The sequence below is a fragment of the Engystomops pustulosus genome, chromosome 1 (genome assembly GCF_040894005.1).
Source record: "Engystomops pustulosus chromosome 1, aEngPut4.maternal, whole genome shotgun sequence".
NCBI lineage: Eukaryota > Metazoa > Chordata > Amphibia > Anura > Leptodactylidae > Engystomops > Engystomops pustulosus.
The window spans coordinates 239,503,523-239,524,389 of NC_092411.1; the positions used below are offsets into that span (position 1 = coordinate 239,503,523).

General features: G+C 42.1%; 1 protein-coding gene across 2 annotated transcripts in view; it reads left to right on the forward strand.

The window, feature by feature from the left end:
* Positions 1–20,867, forward strand: part of TUSC3 (tumor suppressor candidate 3) — a 171,638-nt gene that overhangs the window by 103,890 nt on the left and 46,881 nt on the right. For both annotated transcript variants that reach the window (XM_072122124.1, XM_072122132.1), the window contains 2 exons: positions 13,275–13,415; positions 20,284–20,424. In XM_072122124.1, coding sequence (XP_071978225.1) covers positions 13,275–13,415; positions 20,284–20,424 — 282 coding nt within the window. The remainder of the gene's footprint in view (positions 1–13,274; positions 13,416–20,283; positions 20,425–20,867) is intronic.

Genomic DNA, 20,867 nt, shown 5'->3' on the forward strand with positions numbered 1-20,867 from the left:
GCTATTAAGGTTTAGTTACTATTTAAATATACAATAGAGTTTATATGTGTATATTTTCTTTTAAGGTTTTTATATGATAAGATTTTGGTTGTTCTCTACTCTACTGTTCTCAATTACAATAGCTCGAAGGGGCAGACAAGCTGCTATGATTTCTCCAATACCCTAGACATGGAAAACCCCAAAAATCTGGTTCTCAGCTTGCTCAGTCCTTCTCAGTGACCAGCGGCCATCTTCTGTCCTGTGTCTCCTCTGCGTGGAGGAAATTAACGGACTGATTAAAGGGCGAATAGCATTTTAATTCTTCTTTACATTGTATGTTCACAACTAATTACATATAAGCTTATATTTTAACGTCCCATTTGTATATGAATTATGCTGATTCCTGGAATACCCCTTTAAGTATTTGCACCAGTTTTGTGTCATGGCTGTAGGGCTGTAACTAGGAGAGACAGACTTCTAACCCCTCTGAAAATAAATGTATTTGTATACTCACACATTTATTCACTCTTATATATTCACACATTTATTACAATTTATTACAATATGCAAGATAATGGGAATCATTTACTAAGGGCCCCGCGGACCACACTTTCGCGAACATCCCGGCGAATTCCGTTTTGTGCCGCTGGGACAGGGATTTAAAAGGGTTTTTTGGCGCACGCGATCGGATTTTGGCACCGGCTTTCATGCAATTCAAATGGGGGCGGGCCGTCAGGCGATCCAGAGAATTCGGACAAATCGCGGGATTTAACTTCAAAATTGTGTCGCAAGCCAAGCACTTACATGCACCGGGAAGAAGGTGAACTCCGGCGGACACATGCAGGATATTGGGTGAACGATCTACATGAATCGCAGCAGACTTCATCGCGCATGGACCAGGTTAGTAAATGCGCCCCAATATGTATATATTGCTGCACATCCACTATTCTTTAATGTGTCAGGTCAGATGCCAGGGCCTACGAACACTTTGGGCCCCATAGCATCTGCTATGGCTGCTAGTTACGCCCCTGCTAAGAGTTTGCGACACATTTAATACAGCGACTTGACAGAATTGTGTTGTATGTTAAAGGTGCACGCATCCAGAGCAGTGCAGGGTGCATCAGATAATTGAAGACTGTGCACCAGTATTTAATTACCTGGCGCACCCTGCACGTTTGTTAGGCAAACTGCTCTAATCCTTACTTTTGATAAATCTCGACCATTATCTGTAAGTGTGTATGAGAAATGTGCTTTTTCCTTGTATCTTAACAAAAAAAAAAGATATACACTATTTCTATTTCAGAGTATTTTGGGCTCTTTGCTTGGATCCTCTTTTCATTTTAATTGTCTTACAAAATTTAATTAAAATGTAGAGGATTTTCATTTAGATTAGTAAAATGAATATGTAAGACATAGAAAATAAGTTGATAACTGAGGAGCAGAACTTGTCACTTTGGGATTACCATCATTTAAACAATGCAACACTTTTTGGAACATAGATTGAACTAGATGACCAATGTAGCTGGAGACAATCGTCACACAACTCCCTACACCAAAGTATGAAAAAGTTATTACCGTCAGGAGAAACAATATTTTTTTCGGACACATTCGTTTCCTTTTCGATAATTTATTAAAACACAATAAAACCTTTATAAATTTGGTATCAACGTGATCGTACCGAACCAAAGAATAAATCAGTTCTTATTCGGAGGGCAAAGTGAAAGTTTTAACAACTGAACCCACAAGAAAGTGACAAAAATGCGTTGTTTTTTGCCAATTTCACCACATCTGGATTTTTTTCCCAGGTTCCTATTACAGCTCTGTACACGGAAAAATGAAAAAGATATGGATTTCTTAAGGGGGAGAGCGAAAAAATGAACAAAAAAACCCCTGAATTCTTAAAGAGTAACTGTAGAGTTATAGTGACTTCACCAAATTATTATATGTGATTCCCCCTTTAAAAACAAACAGAAACGCCTGGCTAATATTTACCCCCACCTACCCAAAACCTGCTTCAGAGGCTGTGATGCTCTGGCTGATATGGCCCACATATGGTGGCACTGCCCCCTGGTGGCTTCTCTCTGGAACAGCATTTAGACCCTTATCTGCTCTGTATTAGGTAATGCAACCCCAGTAACCCCTGCTGTACTCCTTCTATGGGATAAACCAGCTAGTGTCAAAAATAAAGCTCATCTATTGACTCAGTTTATTGCGTTGACAACTAGAATACATATAGTGGCAAAATTGAAAACACCGGATCTGTCATTTACCGCGGTGAAAAACAGAGTAAACCAATTGATGTTGTTTGAGAGGATAGAGGCGACCAGGACAGACACACTACCTGTATTTGAAGGTATTTGGAACACATGGATCACTGCACAGCGTTCACCTACCCTTGAGAGGGCTCTGACTTTGTCCCTTTAAGGACATTGGTAGATTACACATGGCTCTCCAATATATATGCTTGTTACCACTCCCACCTTTAGCACCACTTATACTCATCTTGTACTAACTCCATTCTCATATTAATCCAACCCTCCCCAAACCTTTGCCCTCCTCCACCCTCCTCCCCCATTCACTTGTTCAGTTTGTTTAATACAATAGCTGACTATGCATCACTCTGAAATAACTTCTATGAAATCCCCTTGCGAGGGGCATATGTTATGACATGACCTATTGAAAGGCTCTATTATGGTTTTAATTCAATAAAATCTTATTGAAACTAAAAACAAAGAGAACAATGCCTACTTTGTGTTGCTTGTGCTTTTCTTTCCAAAGTTATGGCATTTTCTGTTCTGAAAGTGTTTGACAAAAATCTTTCACACCGGAGCTGAAGTGGGCGGGGACTAATGTCTGTCTGTCTGTCTATGCCCTCAAACTGAGTCCACTTAGCCTGCCCACAGATCCCATGATGCCTTGTGCTCAAATGTTTGACCTTGAAAAGAAAAAGATACTACTTAAAGGAAACCTGTAGGGCACATCTAGCTTCCCAAACCAAAGGTCCTACCTCATTTTCTATAGTGAGTCTTTCCGCATGATGATGATGATGAAATGAGTCAGCGGCTCCATGTGAATTATAAAATGAACCCCCCAATTCTGCATTGCAATCCTGTGAATTGAGTCAGTCGGGTGTTCCTGAGCTGTCCTGAGTCAGGCTACAACACCCCCTTCCTCCTCATCTTGTACACAGGCCCCTGCATGCCTCCTGCTAAGCTGCAGCACAGAAATGGATATGAATTATAAGCGCAGGACAAAGTTTTATGTTACCTCTATTCTACGGGTCAGTACAATTTACTATTTCTATAGAACAAAACCTAATGTGGGGAAAAAATTTATAATTTTTTCGTTACCATTCTCCAAGCAGCATTACACGTTTATTTTTTGGTGTATAGAGCTGGTTGAGACTTGTACTTTACAAGATTACCATTTTGGTTCAGATACTTTATCACTTTTTATTGCATAATGGTTTTGTTTTATTGTCTTTACAGATATGGCAATATCATATATGTGGGGGTTTTATGGTGATTTTCCCTTTTTTAATGTTTATATGACACTTTTATATGTATAGGGCCTTACAGGGTATTTTTATTGTTTTATTATTATATTTTTATTTAAAAGCTTTTTTTTTTATTTCTTGCACTATGGGACATAAGCAAACAATCATTTGATTGCTTGTTCTTTATAATACCCTGCAATACTGATGTATCGCACAGGCTGACACAGTGCCTATATGGTATGTGACAGGGTCTTAAAGGCATTTACAATGATAAGATCTCAGTCCTGCCATAGCATTGATTACCACCCCCTCAGAATGCTACGAGGGGGAAGGGGTGCATTGGGGCACCTATTGTAGCGTGAAATCTCCAGCATTTAAATACTGCGGTCGCATTGACCATTCAATAGTATGAGAAATTGATGAGCACAGCGCTCGGCTATCTCCAGTACTCCTATTCATGCAATATTTAGCGTATTGCAAACCCCCATCGCTAATACCCTTCAGAGCCGCCGGCATTTAAAAGGCTGCGGTGCATGGTCCCCGCCATCTTTGTTCTGTTTGTCATTTTGACATCATAGGGGGCGGCGATCGGTTGCCATGACAGCCACAGTCCCTGTCAGACCCGAGGCTGCATGGAATCTGCAGTTTCATTACAATGAGCCACTGACTTATTGGCTGAATACTGTGTAAAAATGCCATTTTCTTCAATACAGTAGTGTTGCAGTATATGGTAGAAACTTTCATAGCATCTAGGGTTAAAGTACCCTAGGGGGGTCTAAAAAATTGTAAAAAAAAAACATTAAAGAAATAATATATATAAAAATAATATAAACTAATAAAAAAAAAAAAAATTCCCCCCCCCCTTCACTAGAACTGATATAAAATGTTAAAATGTAACAAACAGTAAAAATCACAAATATATTAGCTATTGTTGCGTCTCAAAATGCCTGATCTATCAAAATATGAGGGCCATTATTCCTTGCCATGAACCCCATAAAGGAGAAAATAGCGCCCAAGTGTGTGATTTGCAACTTTTACACCATTTTCACAAAATTTTATAAAAGTGATCAAAAGGTCACACAGTCCTCAAAATGTTAGCAATGAAACCATCAGCTCCCTACAGTCAAACATGGTGGAGGTTCCCTGATGTTTTGGGATTGCTTTGCTGCCTCTGGCACTGAACTGCTTGACCATGTTCATGGCATTATGGGGTCTATAGTCTACCAGCAAATTTTGCAGCATAATGTAGGGCCCAGTGTGAGAAAGCTCCGTCTCCCTCAGAGGTCATGGGTCTTCCAGTAGGACAATGACCCAAAACACACTTTAAAAAGCACTAGAAAATGGTTTGAGAGAAGTCACTGGAGACTTGTAAAGTGGCCAACAATGAGTCCAGACTAGAGATGAGCGAACACTAAAATGCTCGGGTACTCGTTATTCGAGACGAACTTTTCCCGATGCTCGAGTGCTCGTCTCGAATAACGAACCCCATTGAAGTCAATGGGAGACTCGAGCATTTTTCAAGGGGACCAAGGCTCTGCACAGGGAAGCTTGGCCAAACACCTGGGAACCTCAGAAAAGGATGGAAACACCACGGAAATGGACAGGAAACAGCAGGGGCAGCATGCATGGATGCCTCTGAGGCTGCTTAATCGCACCATTATGCCGAAATTATGGGCAACAGCATGGCCATGACAGAGTGACAGAATGAAGCTAGATAGCATGTAAAACATCCAATAATTGACCCTGACACTATAGGGGACGGCATGCAGAGGCAGAGGCAGCGGCAGCAGGCTAGAGAGTGGCATGGCGACATACCCTAATTGGACTCAGGCTTCAAACCAATGGGTGTCAGAGAGGAACCAAAGGAGGTGAGCAAGAAGCGCTCAAATAATATCGGTACATGATAAAAGTTTGCCAGTATATTTTGTGGATTACACAGCAGGGTGGCGACAAAGTTAACATGGAAGCCATGAAAACAACCCAAAATTCTGCCTGACACAGCTCGTTTGATAAGGGGACCATGTATGCTTACAGTTCATGCCAGTCGCTGCACTGGCTGCCAGTCTCCTTTCGAATACAGTTTAAAATAATAATAACCCTCATCCATAAAGCTCTGTATAATGCTGCACCCCCCTACCTCTCCTCTCTTATCTCAGTCTATCGCCCAACCCGTGCTCTTAGATCCGCCAGTGATCTTAGATTAACCTCTACCCTAGTGCGGACCTCCCACTCGCGTCTCCAAGACTTCTCTAGAGCTGCACCAATTCTATGGAATGCTCTGCCCTGGACTATCAGATTAATACCTAACCTCCAAAGTTTCAAACGTGCTCTTAAAACCCATTTCTTTAGGCAAGCCTATAACACTCATTAACTGCATGAAGTATTAACTCTTTTACTAACCCGTCCTGTGTCGTCCTCCCATCTGTTATCCAGCAACCAACAGGCACCAGACTTCTCTGCAGTCCCATTCACCCTGGACCTGGTATATAAGATGACGGCTGAGTGGTTCAAGCGACAGCAATTCCATTTATTATATTTTGTTCTATTCCCTAAGAAGAATGGCTTGACCGTTAAATATTCTTTTACCTCGTGTTACCCCATCATCTTCATAAACCGTAAGCTCTGGCGAGCAGGGACCTCACTCCTGTTGTTCCATACAAATGTTGTGCTCTGTTACAATACATTTGTATTTGTTTCCTATGATTTGTAAAGCGCTACGGAATATGATGGCGCTATATAAATAAAGATTATTATTATTATTATTATGGAGGCAGTGAACTAGTAGTAGATTAAAGGTGCTGCAACTATGTTAGTTGGATCTTGGGATGGAGCTGGCGCTCTGCAGCCAGGCGAGCTTTTGCCAATCCAAGCCCCTGTCTCTAGGCTACTCCCCAAACAGCACTTCTAAGAACCTTTTGTATAAGATCAAGTGTAGTAGCGTTCTTATAAGTTTAGGATATGGCGGGTGAGGGGAATGTAAACAGATGCGCAAGAAGCGCTGAAATAATATCCCTAAATGGTAAAAGTTTGCAAGTATATTTTGTGGATTACACAGCAGGGTGGCGACAAAGTTAACAACTTTGATGTGGAATGCCCTGTAATAGCTCTTGGGCGGTGTGCCTTTTATCGCCTAGGCTCAGCCTAGAGCTACCGACTGATGGCGCCGTGCCCACGGATGGTAGTTCGGAGGAGGAGGTGGAGGAGGGGTGGGAGGAGGAGGAGGCATAGTAGGCCTGAAACACCTGGACCGAGGCAGGCCCCGCAATCCTCGGCGTCGGCAGTATATGAGCAGCCCCAGTGTCAGACTCGGTCCCAGCCTCCACCAAGTTAACCCAATGTGCCGTCAGCGATATATAGTGGCCCTGCCCGGCAGCACTCGTCCACGTGTCCGTGGTCAGGTGGACCTTGTCAGAAACGGCGTTGGTCAGGGCACGGATGATGTTGTCTGACACGTGCTGGTGCAGGGCTGGGACGGCACATCGGGAAAAGTAGTGGCGGCTGGGGACCGAATACCGAGGGGCGGCCGCCGCCATGAGGTTGCGAAAGGCCTCGGTCTCTACTAGCCTATAGGGCAGCATCTCCAGGCTAAGCAATCTGGAGATGTGCACATTAAGGGCTTGGGCGTGCGGGTGGGTTGCACTATATTTGCGTTTCCGCTCCAGCGTCTGGGGTATGGAGAGCTGAACGCTGGTGGATGCTGTGGAGGATCGTGGAGGCGACGATGGGGTTTTTGTGGCAGGGTCCTGGGCAGGGGGCTGACTAGCAGCTGACACAGGGGAAGGAGCAGTGGTGTGCACGGCCGGAGGTGAACGGGCTTGTTGCCACTGAGTGGGGTGTTTAGCATTCATATGCCTGCGCATACTGGTGGTAGTTAAGCTAGTAGTGGTGGAACCCCTGCTGAGCCTGGTTTGGCAAATGTTGCACACCACAGTCCGTCGGTCATCCGGTGTTTCCTTAAAGAACCTCCAGACTTCTGAAGATCTAGCCCTCGCCGCAGGAGCCCTCGCCACGGGAGCTTCACTAGTTGACACATTTGGCGCTGATGCACCAGCTCTGGCCCTGCCTCTCCGTCTGGCCCCACCACTGCCTCTTCCAACCTGTTCTGGTCGAGGACTCTCCTCCGTCTCAGAAGCACTGTGTTCACCCGGCCTCTCAACCCAGCTTGGGTCTGTCACCTCATCATCCTCCGATCCCTCAGTCTGCTCCCCCCTCGGACTTCCTGCCCTGACAACAACTTCCCCACTGTCTGACAACCGTGTCTCCTCATCGTCGGACACCTCTTTACACACTTCCACTACGTCAAGAAGGTCATCATCACCCACAGACTGTGACTGTTGGAAAACCTGGGCATCGGAAAATTGCTCAGCAGCAACCGGACAAGTGGTTTGTGACTGTGGGAAGGGTCCAGAAAACAGTTCCTCAGAGTATGCCGGTTCAAATGCCAAATTTTCCTGGGAGGGGGCAGACTGGGGGGGAGGAGGCTGAGGTGCAGGAGCTGGAGGAGTGGCGATTTCGGTGACATGGGTGGACTGCGTGGAAGACTGACTGGTGGTGGACAAATTGCTCGAAGCATTGTCAGCAATCCACGACATCACCTGTTCGCACTGTTCTGGCCTCAACAGTGCTCTACCACGAGTCCCAGTAACTTCAGACATGAACCTAGGGAGTGTAGCTCTGCGGCGTTCCCCTGCTCCCTCATCAGCAGGTGGTGTCTCACCCCGCCCAGGACCACGGCCTCTGACCCCTGCAGTAGTTGGACGCCCACGTCCCCGCCCTCGTCCTCTACCCCTAGCCCTCGGGTTAAACATTTTTAAAATGAGAGTTATAACTTTATTTTTTTTTTTACTTTTTTTTGTTTTTTTTTGTGTTTTTTGTTTTTTTTTGTGTTTTTTGTTTTTTTTTGAGTTTTTAAAACCAAACAATGCTATCCTATTGCTATGGCTATTTTCTAGCCAAGTATCAAAGCACACTACTATGCCAGATGAGATGACACTGAGTTAGTGCCTAATTGAAATCCAACCCCTACTAAATTTTCCCACTTCGGTCTTTGCTATGGATATGTGCGTCACTAAGCGCAGAACACAGCGGTCGCAAGTCTCACTACAAATTGCTCAGAATTGGCTAGTACATGCACTGCAGAAAGTACAGCCACCAGCAGATCAACCAGAAATCAAATATATAGAACGCTACTGTATGCGTAAGTAAGCTCTTTGTATTCTCCTATGGCTATTTTCTAGCCAAGTATCAAAGCACACTACTATGCCAGATGAGATGACACTGAGTTAGTGCCTAATTGAAATCCAACCCCTACTAAATTTTCCCACTTCGGTCTTTGCTATGGATATGTGCGTCACTAAGCGCAGAACACAGCGGTCGCAAGTCTCACTACAAATTGCTCAGAATTGGCTAGTACATGCACTGCAGAAAGTACAGCCACCAGCAGATCAACCAGAAATCAAATATATAGAACGCTACTGTATGCGTAAGTAAGCTCTTTGTATTCTCCTATGGCTATTTTCTAGCCAAGTATCAAAGCACACTACTATGCCAGATGAGATGACACTGAGTTAGTGCCTAATTGAAATCCAACCCCTACTAAATTTTCCCACTTCGGTCTTTGCTATGGATATGTGCGTCACTAAGCGCAGAACACAGCGGTCGCAAGTCTCACTACAAATTGCTCAGAATTGGCTAGTACATGCACTGCAGAAAGTACAGCCACCAGCAGATCAACCAGAAATCAAATATATAGAACGCTACTGTATGCGTAAGTAAGCTCTTTGTATTCTCCTATGGCTATTTTCTAGCCAAGTATCAAAGCACACTACTATGCCAGATGAGATGACACTGAGTTAGTGCCTAATTGAAATCCAACCCCTACTAAATTTTCCCACTTCGGTCTTTGCTATGGATATGTGCGTCACTAAGCGCAGAACACAGCGGTCGCAAGTCTCACTACAAATTGCTCAGAATTGGCTAGTACATGCACTGCAGAAAGTACAGCCACCAGCAGATCAACCAGAAATCAAATATATAGAACGCTACTGTATGCGTAAGTAAGCTCTTTGTATTCTCCTATGGCTATTTTCTAGCCAAGTATCAAAGCACACTACTATGCCAGATGAGATGACACTGAGTTAGTGCCTAATTGAAATCCAACCCCTACTAAATTTTCCCACTTCGGTCTTTGCTATGGATATGTGCGTCACTAAGCGCAGAACACAGCGGTCGCAAGTCTCACTACAAATTGCTCAGAATTGGCTAGTACATGCACTGCAGAAAGTACAGCCACCAGCAGATCAACCAGAAATCAAATATATAGAACGCTACTGTATGCGTAAGTAAGCTCTTTGTATTCTCCTATGGCTATTTTCTAGCCAAGTATCAAAGCACACTACTATGCCAGATGAGATGACACTGAGTTAGTGCCTAATTGAAATCCAACCCCTACTAAATTTTCCCACTTCGGTCTTTGCTATGGATATGTGTGCCACTAAGAGCTAAACACAACGGTAGCAAGTCCCCCTGCTAATTCCTCACAAAATGGTACTAGATGCAAATTAAAATAAAAAAAGTAGAACGTTATTGTAGCCCTAAGAAGGGCTGTTGGGTTCTTTGAGAATCACTCCTGCCTAACAGTAAGCTAATAGAACACCCTAACGCTTTCCCTGACCAGCAGCAGCTCTCTCCCTAGCGGCATCCAGACACAGAATGATCCGAGCAGCGCGGGCAGCGGCTAGTCTATCCCAGGGTCACCTGATCTGGCCAGCCAACCACTGCTATCGACGTGTAAGGGTACCACGTCATGCTGGGTGGAGTGCAGAGTCTCCTGGCTTGTGATTGGCTCTGTTTCTGGCCGCCAAAAAGCAAAACGGCGGGAGCTGCCATTTTCTCGAGCGGGCGAAGTATTCGTCCGAGCAACGAGCAGTTTCGAGTACCCTAATGCTCGACCGAGCATCAAGCTCGGACGAGCATGTTCGCTCATCTCTAGTCCAGACCTGAATCCCATAGAACAGCTGTAGAGAGATCTCACAATGGCAGTTTGGAGAAGGCGCCTTCACATCTCAGGGACCTGAGAAGAAATGGTCTTTAATTCCGGCAGACCATTGTAAGAAACTCATTGATGGTTACCGGAAGTGGTTGTTCGCAGTTATTTTGTCTAACGGTTGTGCTACCAAGTATTACTCTGGGGATGCCAATACTTTTGTCCGGCCCATTTTTGGAGTTTTGTGTAAAATGATCAATGATTCGGGTTTTTTTTTCATTCTCTTTTGTGTTTTTTCAATGCAAGCAAAATAAATGAAGATATTAAAACCGCAGAATGTGTGATTGCAATCATTGTCTGGAAGAAAATGAGTATTATGTGACAGAATTGCAGGGGTGCCAATACTTTTGGCAGATGTATGTTTTCCCCTATACACATGGTTTATAGTGAGCTTTCTGCTTTATGAAACCAACAGTTTCTAAAGCAAGTGGAACTAACCCCGGACCCTACACACCAGCAAGTTTTACACTCCCTACTTGCTCTCAATATTCTGTAAAATACAAAAAAATGAATTCTCTCTTTTATTCCTTTATTTGTACAGAAATGTCAATGAACAATAGATAACAGATGGAAAATTGTTATGAGAATGTTAGATAATGAAAACCTTGTGATCGCAGAGCGCTAGCATGGGCTGAACGTTTACCGCCATCCTTCAGCTCTGTCATCTCTGATTCATATTTTACATAAATATAGGGGTTTTTTTTCCCCTAGTTCTAAACAATTGATTTCTTGGTGATCCATACAATGAATTCTGAGAAATCTGAATAGGATGAATATGAAATGACACTTGTTTCTTGGCAGAGCACATTTCACCGCGATTCTGTTAAAAAGAGGGAGAGAGTAGTAAGTGCTGGGAACTGAAGTTAAGAGAAGAGTATTCATCCTTTTGTGTGGATCATACAATAGATGGATTGTCTTCCATATTCTGGCAGCATAGAGTAAAGCTGTCTATAGATATCAGGTAGGCGGCATGCAGCTTACATGTTATCATCATCCTTGCCAAGGGCATGCTATGACAGCCTGCTAAGGAGGGGGTTGGGGATAAACATTATTCATATCTCTTTATGGTTTACTGGACTCAAGTGCAAAAAAATCTAAGCTAAAGGACCTGGAGCATCAGTTTGACTAATGGTTGATGCCTGGCATTACATGCTCATTTCTTTATGCCCTTATTGAAACTGTTTTTAGTGCACAAAGAAAAGGCATATTTGCTCCTAAAATTACTATTAAAAAATATGTAAATGTTCCTGGAGACGCTCAGGCTGATGATTTGGTAAACTTCTTATATTTGTTATCAATGCCCTACTTAATTCTAAAATCAACTTTTAAAATGATGGTAATAAACCAGATGTGCTCTTAAGGGCCTTACCAGAGCAGATTCAAAGGCTGTTACACTGTGCATGAGCACTTGCCCCTTCCTAGGGCAGAGGGTGCCACAGAAGTATTTTTACTGGCAATTCTCCCTTAATTCCTGAGGGAGGGGGGAATGAGGGAGTTATCTTCAGCCAAATCAACCAACATCTCCATCAGCTCTCTCATTCCCCATTCACTCTGGAATTAGTGGAGGGGTAATGAGGGAGCTGATGGAGACGTTGGTTGATTTGGCTGAAGATAACTCCCTCACCCCCCCCCCCCCCCTCAGGAATTGGAGAACAGAAAACACACACCTTGTGACTCTGGCAAGGTGCCAGCTACTTTTTAAAATTAATTTAATAAAGATATGAGTTATAGATTTTTGTAATAAAAACTGAATGGGAGAGAGTGAGAAGGCTTCTGTGGGAACTAGGTTTAGTGGGGAAAACCTGATGACTGTTTCCCTTTAAACTGGATTGGTTGACTGTGACAGTTTTATGTCTGTCTTTGATGTTCTGCTGCACTCAGATGAATGTGGCTTTGGCCCTGATAAATCTGCTTATGCTCCGTGGGTTGGTTGGGATTGTCGCATGAAAAGTCGCAAAAAAAACCATCAAAAGTCACAACATAGACCAGGGTAGGGGCTGGCGTATATTTGTGCCAAAAATGGAAACTGCGGCAAAACAAAAATCATGAATTAAGTCGTATTGTGAAAACTAGTCTATGCAAATAAGGAATTTGGCTGAAAGTAGTGATTAATAAAAGTGACTCTGCACTGTCCTACGTTCATATGGTGCAATGTAAAGTCGCAAAACAGCATTTGAACCACAAACATAGACATAAAAACCCAATGATAAATTGATTAGGTATAAGCTAGAAAAACACTAACATCGCTCTTACTAGAGGAATGTTTGTGTTTATTCACCAATATCACCAAGTTCAGGTATGTACATGCACTATTATTAATTCTGCACTCTGGATAAGCCTCCGCGGTCTTCAAGCCCATACGTCAACTGCAAAGTCAGCCGGAAATTGTAATTTTGTAATGTTTTCCTCAACCTTCCCCCTTCCCTCCTTCTTTTACCCCCTTCCCTATCCAATATTTATCTGTAATAGTATACTCCACTTGATGATACTATCGAAGCATTTCTGCCTCCTGGGGAAAAAAAATAACTTGCATATCCTTTTTCTTAGGTGTTCTATAAGACCCCCTATTCCTGCTCCAATGTGATTAACAATATTCCCTGTGACATAGTGTACAATTTGCATAGTGTTGTTTTATGCTGAGTTGGTGGTTTTATACATAATTAGTGTATGTATGTATTACTGTAGTTATCTACTGTATATAATTGCTGTCTCCCATGACCACTGTACTTAGAATTCTTTCTCTCTTTACTGCAGCTGAATATGAACTCGGCCCCTACATTCATGCATTTTCCAGCCAAAGGCAAGCCCAAGAGAGCGGATACCTTCGATCTACAGAGAATTGGGTTCGCTGCAGAACAACTAGCGAAATGGATTGCGGACAGAACAGATGTTCATGTACGTAAATAGACCACGCTCTTTATTTGCATCTTATTTTCAATCACATGTTATATACTATATACTGTAATGTTTTGTTGGAATTGCTGAAAATCTAAGGCCAAGTTCACACCTACTTTAGGTTTTCACTTATTTTTATAAGTTATTTTGAGTCATAACCAGGAGTGGGAAAACACACAGAACAGGTGCAAGTCTTTCCATTATGCATTACTTCTGTGTAATGGCTGGAAAGACTCCTCTGTTCTGTGTGGTCCATCACTCCTGGACCCAAAAAGTCACCCGTCCTTGATTGCGCCAAATTTGCGCCATTTTTCTACTGAAAAAGGCAATTGCCCACATGCAACTTTGTGTGCGCAAACAAAAAACTCCTCAGAACTGTGAGAAATTCACTGCAAATTTTGCAATGAAAAGCAGCAATCTGCCTTGTGGGAAAGGGCCATGACTTTGTAAAATGTGAGCTTGGCCTAAAGTAAGAGAAAACTGTAAAAAATAGCAATATTGCTACTTAGAAGCCCAAAAAGAATACTTGTTGGACACCAAGATGAATCTATAGGTATTCTAGGGCATATTGCTGACCCTGCCTCTCTGACCCGGACATATTATGCAGCAGCTTGTCAGTCACAAACTGAGGGTCAAAGTTAAATGCTTATTCATTTAGGCTAAGGGCACAAACCAGGGGAAGTTTGTGAACCGTTAGCAATGGGAGGGGTGATTGCTCCTCACCCTTTTCATCTTCATAGCAGGTTGGTGGTCGGGGCAGGAATAGGACCCGCTCTATAATGTGCTTATGATACAGTCACACACCTGAAAACGGAAAGTTTACCTTAATTTCAACTTTAATAAGTGGATCTTCAAAGCTAAATACTAGACTAAATACTATTTTCTCAGATAAACAGAAGCAAAGCAGGTATGATTGTATATGGGCAATTTTTATCTATACTCTCCGAAAATAAGTCCTGGTGCAATTTTTTTCAAAATATCAGGCCCCTAAAAATAAGACTACTTGCTACTGTGACTATATATTAGTACTCTTAGATATTTTAGATGCTGCAAGAGGTTTTAACATGGGTGGAGAGATTATGGAATAAAATCACTAATTGTTGCATTGCAAATACAAACGAACTATGGACATTGCAAATGCACTATTGGACTACCTGGACAAGAAAGGGTCATTGAAGGAAAGTGCTATTGCTTAACATGGGAACAACAATTCTAATAGAAATGGAATTGAAAAATCCCCCACCGGGGCCTAGCCTTTTCTTTGGGGTCTGGAGGCAGCCGGAGCCCGGTATACCGTAGTTGCTGGCTAGTTTGGCCTTGGGCACACTGTGGTCACAGTGCTTGGTATGGAGACTAGAGAGCTGACCTACAGCCTGGCAGGTCTCCAGCAGGTGGTGTGTGCAAGAAATATGGAGGGAGAGGCTGATGCAATGGTTTCTCCTTTGGGCCACCCCTGAGGTGTCTGTAGGATAAGACCCTGGTAATGGATGGGGGAGCCCATGGAGGTAAGCAGCCATATCCAGGGATCAGACTGAGGCAACACTGTGCAAATCAACTTAGAGTTCTTTATTGAACAGCAGGCAACGACCAAACATGATAACACAGCAGATTATTGTTACTGGGATGCTCATGGAGAGCTCAGGAAAGGTGCATTCAGCCTGATAGTAGATGCAGGCTGGGCTGCTTCAGGGAGAACTGTGTCCAAGTAGTGGAAGTTGCAGTTCTGGGCTCAAGTCTCCAGACTTTCCCTGTGTGCTAGGCCTGAGGCACTAGAATGTTCCTGGGATGAATGGCTGAAGGTAAGCTCCTCACTCTCCTCATTGAGACAGACCACAGACCTTGTGTTCTCACCCAGCAGGGGTTTTTATACTCCTCCTGGTCAGGTTGCAGAGTCACAAGAAATTCAGAGTTTGGAATGTTAAGGGTGTTAAAGAAGTTGTTAAAATAATGGTCCTTAGATAAAAAAATATATGCTTCTTTTCATAAATTCAATGGGATTATTAAATTGTACCATATATTGTTGTACATGGAAATAGAGTCAGAAGACTTTTTTGATGGAATTCAGAGGGATATGCTGGTGTATGTGATGGTGTGACAACAGTATATTAATACATGTTGATTTTTTTTTCTGTTTAATAATTACTGTATATACTTGAGTATAAGCCGAGACCCCTAATTTTACCACAGAAAACTGGGAAAACCTATTGACTCGAGTATAAGCCGAGGGTGTAGTATACAGCCAGTCAGCCCCCATGTAGTATACAGCCAGCCCCCATGTAGTATACAGCCAGCCCCCATGTAGTATACAGCCAGCCCCATGTAGTATACAGCCAGACCCACGTAGTATACAGCCAGCCCCACGTAGCATACAGCCTGCCCCGCGTAGCATACAGCCTGCCCCACGTAGCATACAGCCTGCCCCACGTAGCATACAGCCTGCCTCATGTAGTATACAGTTTGCCCCCATGTAGTATACAGCCTGCGCCATGTAGTATACAGCCTGCCCCTTGTAGTATACAGCCTGCCACATGTAGCATACAGCCTGCCCCACGTAGCATACAGCCTGCTCCATGTAGTATACAGCTTGCCCCCGTGTAGCATACAGCCTGCCCCATGTAGTATACAGCCTGCCCCATGTAGTATACAGCGAGCCCCACGTAGCATACAGCCAACCCCACATAGCATACAGCCTGCCCTCATGTAGTATACAGCCAGCCCTCATGTAGTATACAGCCAGCCCTCATGTAGTATGATTAAACATATATTCTTTGATTTTTCTTGTGCAGGTGTATAGGTTTATATGCACAGTTTGAACAACTTGGCTCTTTTTCATTTTTGTGTATTCTGTTATTTAAAAAAATGTTCAGCTCTCAGATTCAATTCAGATAGTTGGGAATCCCACATCTGCTATCAACAGACAAACTTCCACCAGGTCATCTCCATTTTTCATATGATCTGGTTGCATCTGCAATCCATAGCTAATGTACAATATTTAGGCTGTGTGCAGTAAGTGGAGTCTCTTTAATGGTTAGTTCCCAGACAACCTCTTAAACATGCCGACTATACCATAGTATACAAATCATCTTGTAATGAATAAATGATTCCTGTGACCGTTTCGATTATTTTTACAGTTGATCCATGTTACCGTAAATAAGGATATTTTTCACATGTACCAATTAATTAACACTGTCAGCTGTCATAGAAAGAAATGAAGAGCCGGACGTTGTATTTAAGTTGACATAGATGTGACAAGGAGAAGTCTCCTATGAAGTTATTAAATTGAATATGGAGGGATTGTTGAAAGAAACGTAATCTCTTTAAGTAACACTTGAAGCTCTGCCAGGTTTATCAACATTCTGTGTAAAGAGTCTGACGGCACCCAGACTCCTCAATCATGGTGACCCTTCACAATAGGTAACATCAGGCCAATGAAAAATACACATATTAAGTCAAAGCTTCCTAAGTTTTTCCTTTAGACTCACCAACCATTTATGCCTTTGATAACAAGGACATTATATTTATGGGAATCATTTTATGAAACTTCATTTGCCATTTTTGTAAAATGTACAACATTTTTGTCAAAAATTGTTTATATAGGTTTTTAAGAATACACTTATTACAATATTGCTTCTCTCGTATAACCTGAAGATTGAAGGCCGCACTTAGCTCTGGTTGCCATCCGTCAAAAAAAGAAGGAAGCTGAAATGAAGTGATTGAAATAAAGATTGATGTATAACAAAACACGATATTGTTGAGTTCTTTAGCACTTGATGTGCTGCCAAGTCCATCATCATAATGTGGAAAGTGTTTGGCATCGACCAAACACCTTGTCCTGTTTTTACAAAGTCCAAAATGATTGAAGGTGAAGCATCCAGAGCTTTCGAAAGTTTGATGAAAAGTATTTTCGTAGAGCACATCAACATGGATAGGCTTTTCACTCAAATTGGAAGGGGGAACTTATTACTTGCCATATTAATAATTTTCCCAACAGACAAACCATGCTTTTGTGATCTACAAAGTAAAGTTCCAGTTTTTACTGCTGAGCAGAATTTGTATAATTTAAAGACTATCTTTAACCAACCCGTACATATAAAACTGAATATGCCAGAATGTTGGGTCTTGCACACGAATACAGGGGCGTTTAAAATTATTCTCCTAGCTTCCACTGTTACTGAGATATCAACCCCATTCTCTGACCATTCTTACCAAACTTACTGCACAAGATGACAACCTGAATGGAATAGGATCAAAAACCACAAAGCCTAGATCATAGGATCATAGAATATACTCACAAGGTTTACCTCTAAAAGTGCACCAAAACCAAATATTCTCTAACCTCTGTATGTAAATGTGTGCTACAAAATGTATCTTAGAATAATACTCATTTGACCTGATGGATGCCAGAACTTTATATGGAGGCGCCATCACAGACCCTTGTCTTATTCGTAGAATAGTGTCTGGCTCGGCACTTTATTAAATAATTCACACACTAAAGTTTGGGAACTTGTTTCTTATGAAGTAGACTGTTGTGTGACCCATTCCTATTGGAGAGTATATATCCCCCAACTAATTAAAAGGTGACAGGTTCCCATAGAGCTCTATTAACCAAATGAAACCCTTCTTTTAGCTTAAAATTGTTTTTCTCACATCCCCATAAAATCAACTTTATATCAGCGTTATCTTACCTGGCATCAGAAGGGGTGTGTTCTTCTCCGCCACCCCTCGCATCTACTCCTCCCCATGCCTTATGCCTCCATACTATTCAGCATTTCATATCATGTGACCAGGGTGATGTCATCTAAGGTCCTTTACCAAGTAACATTAACCCCTTAAGGACGCAGGGTTTTTCGGCTCATTTCTCACTCTCCAACTTCAAAAATCCATAACTTTTTCATTTTTACGTGTACAGACCTGTGTGAGGGCTTATTTTGTGCGTAACAAATTTTACTTTCCCGTAATGTTATTTATTTTAACATGCCGTGCACTGCGAAGCTGAAAAAAAATTCCAAATGTGGAAAAATTGAAAAAAAACCGCACGTGCGTCACGTTCTTGTGGGCTCAGTTTTTACGACTTTCACTCTTCGCTCCAAATAACATTCTTTATACTTTATACTTTATACTTTATTCTTTGGTTCGGTGCGATCGCGGTGATACCAAATTTATATAGGTTTTATTGTGTTTTAATACATTTTCAAAAATTAAACGAATGTGTACAAAAAAGAAAATTTTTTTGCCATCTTCTGACGCTAATAACTTTTTCATACTTTGGCGCACGGAGATGTGTGAGGGGTCATTTTTTGCAAAATGAGGCGACGTTTTCATTGCTGCCATTCTGAGGTCTTTGCGACATTTTGATCATTTTTAATTAATTTTTTATGTTATGTAAAAAGGTGTAAAAGTCGCATTTCGGACATTTGGGCGCCATTTCCCGCCTCGGAGGTCACCGCCGCCCGTAACCGTTTTTATATTTTGATAGATCGGGCATTTTGGGACGCGGCGATACCTAATATGTTTGTGATTTTTACTGTTTATTATGTTTTATATCCGTTCTAGGGAAAGGGGGGTGATTTGAATTTTTAATATTTTATTAATTTTTTTTATTTTTTAAACTTTTTTTTTCTTTTTTTTTCACTATTTTTTAGACCATCTAGGGTACATTAACCCTAGATGGTCAGATCGCTCCTACCATATACTGCAATACAACTGTATTGCAATATATGGCATTTTTGCAGGTCATTCATTACAATGAGCCACTGGCTCATTGTAACGAATCTCCAGAAGCCATGTAGCCTCGTGTCAAAAGAAGACCCGAGGCTACCATGGCAACCGATCGCCCCCCGTTCGGGGGCGCGGCAACCGCATTAAAGATGGCGGCGCACGCGCCCCGCCGTTTTTTGATCGCCGCCGGCAAAGTCGCATGGTTAAGCACCATGCAAGCACCTACCACGGTTATTAGCGGTGGGGGTTTTCTGCAAAATGCAAAAACCCCCACCTTTGTATGAAGAGGACTCAGCCCGTGAGCCCTCTTCATACATCCCTTATACCTCTGCGCCGTAGAGCTATGGCGCAGAGTGTTAAGGGGTTAACATCTACCTTGTTTATTTATGTGATCATAAACAAACCTTCATGGACTTCTACTCATGATTTAATGTGGTCAGATACATGAGGTAGTTGTAAAGGTTACTGGGTAAAGGACCTTAGATGACTTCACGTTGGTCACATGACATGATGTGCTTAATGATGTAACATAACTCTCTCAACGTACCAGCAAGGCATTGAGTAAAAAATTTGACACAGTTTTTTTTTTTACCCCTATTGATATGTAAACAGAGTTGTATATGTCTCCATTAATATCATTGGACTCACTTAGTGTCATTATGTCATTGGACTCACATCAGGTGAGTTTTGTACAGATTTACAAAATGAGATTTTAACATTTCAGCCATGGAAAAGAAGTATATAGGGATAAGGACAATACTTTATAACAATAGTCTCTTATGAAGTATTTGTTTTCGGTGGGTGAGTTTGAATGACAAGTTCTCTTTAAATCCCTATAATTTCTCATAGTTGGATAAAGTATTGATTTTCTAAAGAACCATTTTTGCAGCTTTGTAAGGAGGCAAAGCGTATACACACACTGCCCATTATTGGTAAGGAGCGGTCCCGGAGGAGAGGACTTCCCCAGACTGTATTATTATGTTGTCTTCAATTTTTTGAATTCCTTTAATTTTTTGCTTCCTTAATAAGAAGGCAGGCTATATTCATATTCATGTATTCCTTTATTATACTGTACAGCTGCTGGTTGACTTATAGGAAAAATATAATATATGTAATTTCCATATTTTTTCCCTTTCTTTGCAATTTTTAGATCCGTGTGTTTAGGCCACCCAATTACTCCGGGACAATCGCTCTGGCTTTGCTTGTGTCTCTGGTTGGTGGTTTACTTTACCTTCGAAGAAATAACTTAGAATTCATCTACAACAAGACAGGCTGGGCTATGGCGGCTCTTGTAAGTATTGCTGTAGACATGTTTAGTTACCTTTGTCCATCTGCTTGTGCTCGTTCCCAATACTGATTGTATCTAACTATTTTCTTTGATTTTCTTCTTGTTTTCTTTTGAAACATGCCTTGTCAGAATGTTTAACCCCGTAGTAAACGTTCATTCTGTTTGTGCCTCACAGCCTTGATTTATAACCTTAGGAAATAATAGCAATGAGAACAACGCAATCACGAGAAATGTCTTCTTCGGATGTGGGATGACCACTGCTGTACATTCAATCACATTCAATCACACGTATTGGATTTAGGAGAATTGTGATTCACCAAATTGTTGGAGATTACACTAGGTTCTTTTAAGGGGTTAACAAGGATATATACAATATTTTTGTTTAACTATATATACTTACACTAACCCTGCCCTGGCTTCCAGTTCTTTTTTTGCTCTTGTACTTC